At 58.2% G+C, this 4,486-nt stretch overlaps 1 protein-coding gene across 1 annotated transcript; it reads left to right on the plus strand.

Annotated features, from left to right (window-relative positions):
• Positions 1-89: 89 nt before the first annotated feature.
• On the plus strand, positions 90-3,245 carry AGMAT (agmatine ureohydrolase (agmatinase); the record flags this gene model as incomplete). The annotated part of the gene is made up of 7 exons (XM_009704011.1): positions 90-292; positions 1,084-1,132; positions 1,269-1,464; positions 1,687-1,866; positions 2,133-2,217; positions 2,339-2,408; positions 3,183-3,245. Coding segments are annotated over 7 exons (846 nt in total), but the record flags the coding sequence as incomplete, so codon positions are not given.
• Positions 3,246-4,486: the final 1,241 nt, after the last annotated feature.

A 4,486-nucleotide genomic window follows, 5' to 3' on the forward strand; every position in this document is an offset into this window, starting at 1 on the left:
CTCCTCTCCCGTGAGAGGAGCGCTGGGTGCGCGGTGCCGGCGTCGGGAACTCTGCCCAGCAGCTGTTCCCAGCTGTGCCGTCTCCCCAGGTTCGGCCCGCGTGAGATCCGGGCTGAGTCGGCGATGGTGAGGAGGTACAACGCCAGCACCGGGGCAGCGCCTTTCGACTCCCTGCAGGTGGCTGACATCGGGGACGTGAACGTGAACCTCTACAACCTGCCCGACAGCTGCCGCCTCATCCGAGAGTCCTACCAGAAGATAGCGGCCTCCGGCTGCGTGCCCCTCACCTTGGGTAAGGACCCCGCGTCTCCCTGCCGTGCCACCGCGTCCCTGCTCATCCAAAGTCCCTCTCCTCCTCCCCTCCTTCAGTCTGAACGTGGTAGAAGGTGAGCGATGAATCTGTCCCCTGCCCAGGGCGGTGTGCTATATCGTGGGTAAATTTACACGCTTTCTGCTGAAATTACTGCCATCCACGATGCCTCTTGCGTTGTGTCAAAAACGAGGAGGATGGGTCAGCCAAGGGACTGTTTTGGTGCTCCCTGGCGAGCGCAGCCTGAAGCTCACCTGTAAATACGACCAGCGATGTGCTTTTTGTGTCCTGTTGAGCAGGACCCGAGGCAAGAGCCCCCTGCGTCCCTCTGGAAAGCTTCAAGCTCGAGCGAGCGCCCGGCAACGTGCCGCTTTGCACGAGGCGTGATTTGAGCGCGTGTTCAAGTTTCCGGCCATCGCAGCTTGGCGTCACTAAATGAAGCGAGCGTACGGAGTAATGACGGGCAAATTATCAGTTACGGTGTCCTCAGAAGTGAATCGAGCACTTCTTTGTAATAAGCCCGGTCAAGGGTCCCGCCCCACGGGCTGCCTCTGCCAGCCGTCGTGCGTCTGTGGTCATCCGGAGGAGGCGAGAGCGGAGAGGAGGCAACCTGCACCTGGGAGCCTGAGGTTTTCCTTCGGGAATGAAGCCCTGGGGTGTATAAACAAGTGCCAGATAAATGCCAGGGGGGAAAAAAATCACCTGGGAACAAACGTAACGAGTGCTGAGCACCTCTTGCGGCGTGTTACACCCTCTTCCCTGTCCTGTTGCAGGTGGAGATCACACCATAACTTACCCCATCCTGCAGGCCGTGGCAGAAAAGTAAGTGTCTGACCTGGAGGTGTAGAATAAGGACCTGGGACGGAGCCTTGGGAAGGCTCCCGGTTTGCCGTCCACGGTGTAGGCAGGGCCGTCGCGCACGGGGTGGGGACGAACGCGGCCGCCCTGTCTCGACTAGGCACGGTCCCGTGGGACTGGTGCACGTGGATGCTCACACCGACACCGGAGACACGGCCCTCGGGGAGAAGATCTACCACGGGACCCCGTTCCGGCGCTGCGTGGAGGAAGGGCTGCTGGACTGCAGCCGCGTGGTCCAGATCGGCATCCGAGGCTCCTCCTATGACCCCGATCCTTACAAGTACTGCCGGGACCGGGTGAGCTCCGCCGCAGGCACGCGCCGAGCGCCGCTTGCTTTCCCTGCCGTTAATATTCCCACGTCATGAATATTCCCTTAGCTGCAGCAGGAAAAGAGATGTCTTTTCTGCATCTTGTCCCGCGCCAGCGGCTCGGCCGGCAGAAGTCCCCGGCGGGGCAGGGGACGCTCTGCTTTGCCCACCTTTCCCTGAGCGGGCGCCTGCGTGTCTGTGCGCCCGCAGGGCTTCCGGGTGGTCCCGGCTGAAGAGTGCTGGAGGAAGTCCCTGGTGCCGCTGATGGGAGAGGTGAGGAAGCAGATGGGGGACAAGCCGGTGTACATCAGTTTCGATATCGATGGATTAGATCCCGCGTACGCCCCGGGCACCGGCACGCCGGAGATAGCCGGGCTTACGCCTGCGCAGGTAAGGGGGACGCAGCTTCGTTTCCCAGTGGGAAGGGGATGTTTTTGCTCCCGTTAATGGAGGTCGTGCCGCCGGCACAGCAAAGCCAAGGGTTAGGAAGGCCGGGGAGCATTTTGTAGCGGCCACGAGGAAAGGAAACGCTGAACTGATGTGACGTGGGCTGTATGGGTTGGGTTTCCTTGGCTGCGGATGGGGAAGGCAGAGCCCCGACCGAGCCGCTAGGTCAGACGTGTTTCTTGATGCCAAATCTTTGGTTTTTTTCCTAGGCGTTGGAGATTATTCGTGGCTGCAAAGGACTGAACGTCGTGGGATGTGACCTTGTAGAAGTGGCGCCGACGTACGACGTCTCTGGTGAGTCTGAAGATGCTCGAGAGTAAGACGTGTGCCTGGCAGAGGCGGCTGACTGCCGCGGGTGAACGCGGCTGGGCATTCACGGCTTTTTTTTTTCCCCTCCCTTTTTGTCTTGTCTTAGGTAACACAGCCCTCCTGGGGGCAAACCTGCTGTTCGAGATGCTGTGCGTTCTCCCCAGGGTGAAGACACCGTGAGGGCAGCTCCCGCCTGCCCCAGGGCCGGCGGAGCTCTGACGTCAGCCGAGGCTTTCCGTGTCCTGTCCCCCTCGAGCGGTTGCAGCGCACGCGGGCTTTGTGATAAGAAATAAATGCCATTTGCTGCTAGAAAAGGTAATTTTAAGCTGACAAACAACTGCAGGTAGCAGCTGGGTTTGAACAGCTCCTTTAACCGGTGTCTGTAGCTTTTGCGTTCGCCTGGGAAAAGAAAAGGAGAGGCTAACGGTGTTTCGCCTCGGCTTTCGCAGCTGAGATAGCTCACCGGGCTCCTAGGGGCTCACGGCAAAACTGTCGCTGGTCAAAGGTTTCTCCCGTTAAGACGCAGCAGCGGGAGAGTGGACGTAGAGGAAGGGAGGGCAGCCGAGGGGGGCCTGGGGCTCGTTCTGAGAGTGGGGGGAGACCTGACTGAATTTCCTGCTGGGGATAACCAGGCATCTCCTACGGCGGGAGCGGTTTAACGGCGCCTGGAATTTCTGAGCTGCCGCGGAGGTGAGCTTCGTTTGTACACGGAAACACAGAGCCGCCTCATCACACGTTAAAATAGTTTATTTTGGTTGCGAATCTGTAATTGTCTTAAAACAAAATGACATCGGTGCCTGTTCACAAATACAAAACAAACCAAAAATAAAAAAGACAAGTTTGCCAAATCAGTTAATTCCCCTTCCCGCTCCCAGTATCAGAAGTGCAAAATAGGTACCTAGTTTTCAGTCCTACTCCTCAGGCTGTCTTAAGGTACCGGTTCCCGGCAGGTTTTCGGTGAACGGCCGAGCGGAGGCCGTCAGCCACGGGCAAGCTGCTGCCCGCCGCGCTCGGTACGGGGAAGAGTTTTGGTACCACCTTTAGGCTGGGGGCCTGTAACCCTTTGCTTCAGCTTCTGAGCGGCGTGCGCCTGCTCGGATTTCACTAAAATAGTGCGCTAGGACTGAATTTCCTCAATCTTTGGATGACGAACCACCACGCGCGTAACCGAATCGTAAGCGCGTTTCGCTGACGATACGTTACGAGACGGGTCGAGCGTTGCTGGAGGCGGCAGGTTAGAAAATGATGGGAGGGGGGAACGGCCCGTGACCGCTGGGAGAGGGCGGACAGACCTCGGGCGTGAGCAGCCTCCGACCACGCTCTTCTACAAGAAAGCGAGCGCCCGGTGCTCCACGTTGGCCACTAAAGCTAACTAAACGAGGGCTTTAGAACAGCGAAGCGTTTGCTTCGGCCCGTGAAAGAAGTTTTTCCGTAAAACAGCGACACGAGCCGAGTTCCTCTGACCTGGGTAAAAGCAGCGAAGGGCAGACTTACGGCTAAACAGGAGCTGGGCGCCCCTCCAGCCACGGCCGGCAAGGGTGGGCTGCTGCAAGGACTCCTCAAACAAAGCTCGGTCTGAAAGGGGAGGTTACCTGGGCTAAGAAGGACATTTAAAAAAGGATTCCAGCAGCTGTGCAGCACATGAACTGTCTTTCGAACGCCATAAGGCCGCCTCTTCTTACTTAGGGCAGGGCTGGATTCCCTTGCTGCAGCACCACTGGGCACTTCTTTTAACGTGTCACGGGTTTTCTGGTGTCCACCTATCTGAGGAGACAGCGGAGACCCAGAGAGTCTTTTCTTGTTTTTGCAAACATTTAAAGTTATCCAGAGCCTTCCCCTGGGCTACAACCTGTTCTAGCCACGTCCTGCACGGCAAGCTGAGGAAGAAGCCCAAGAGCACTCGGGCGATTGCTCCGGCCCCATGAAAATGGAAGTCTAGCAGCGTCAGGCCAGCATTTCTGTCCCCCCGCCCCGTGCTGTTTCAGCGGTACGCGTGCACCTCGGAGCGCGTTGGCAGGGAGAAGACCTCCCTTTCCTTCCTTCCCTCTACTTTAGCGCCTCATTCACGCAGCGGCACAAGCTGCGGCCCAGAGTCCGCTGAGCTGAAATTAAGTAACCTCACGTAGGGTCAGTTGGTAGCATCGTAGCCTTTATTTGCAAGTACGTTACACACGGTGTTCGAGATTCCTGTGGTGGTGGAAGCACGCCGGTCTGCTCCCGGGGTGGGGAGGAACGCGGCAAGCCAAGGGTTTGT

Source organism: Cariama cristata, unplaced genomic scaffold (genome assembly GCF_000690535.1).
Source record: "Cariama cristata isolate BGI_N322 unplaced genomic scaffold, ASM69053v1 scaffold22347, whole genome shotgun sequence".
Classification (NCBI taxonomy): domain Eukaryota; kingdom Metazoa; phylum Chordata; class Aves; order Cariamiformes; family Cariamidae; genus Cariama; species Cariama cristata.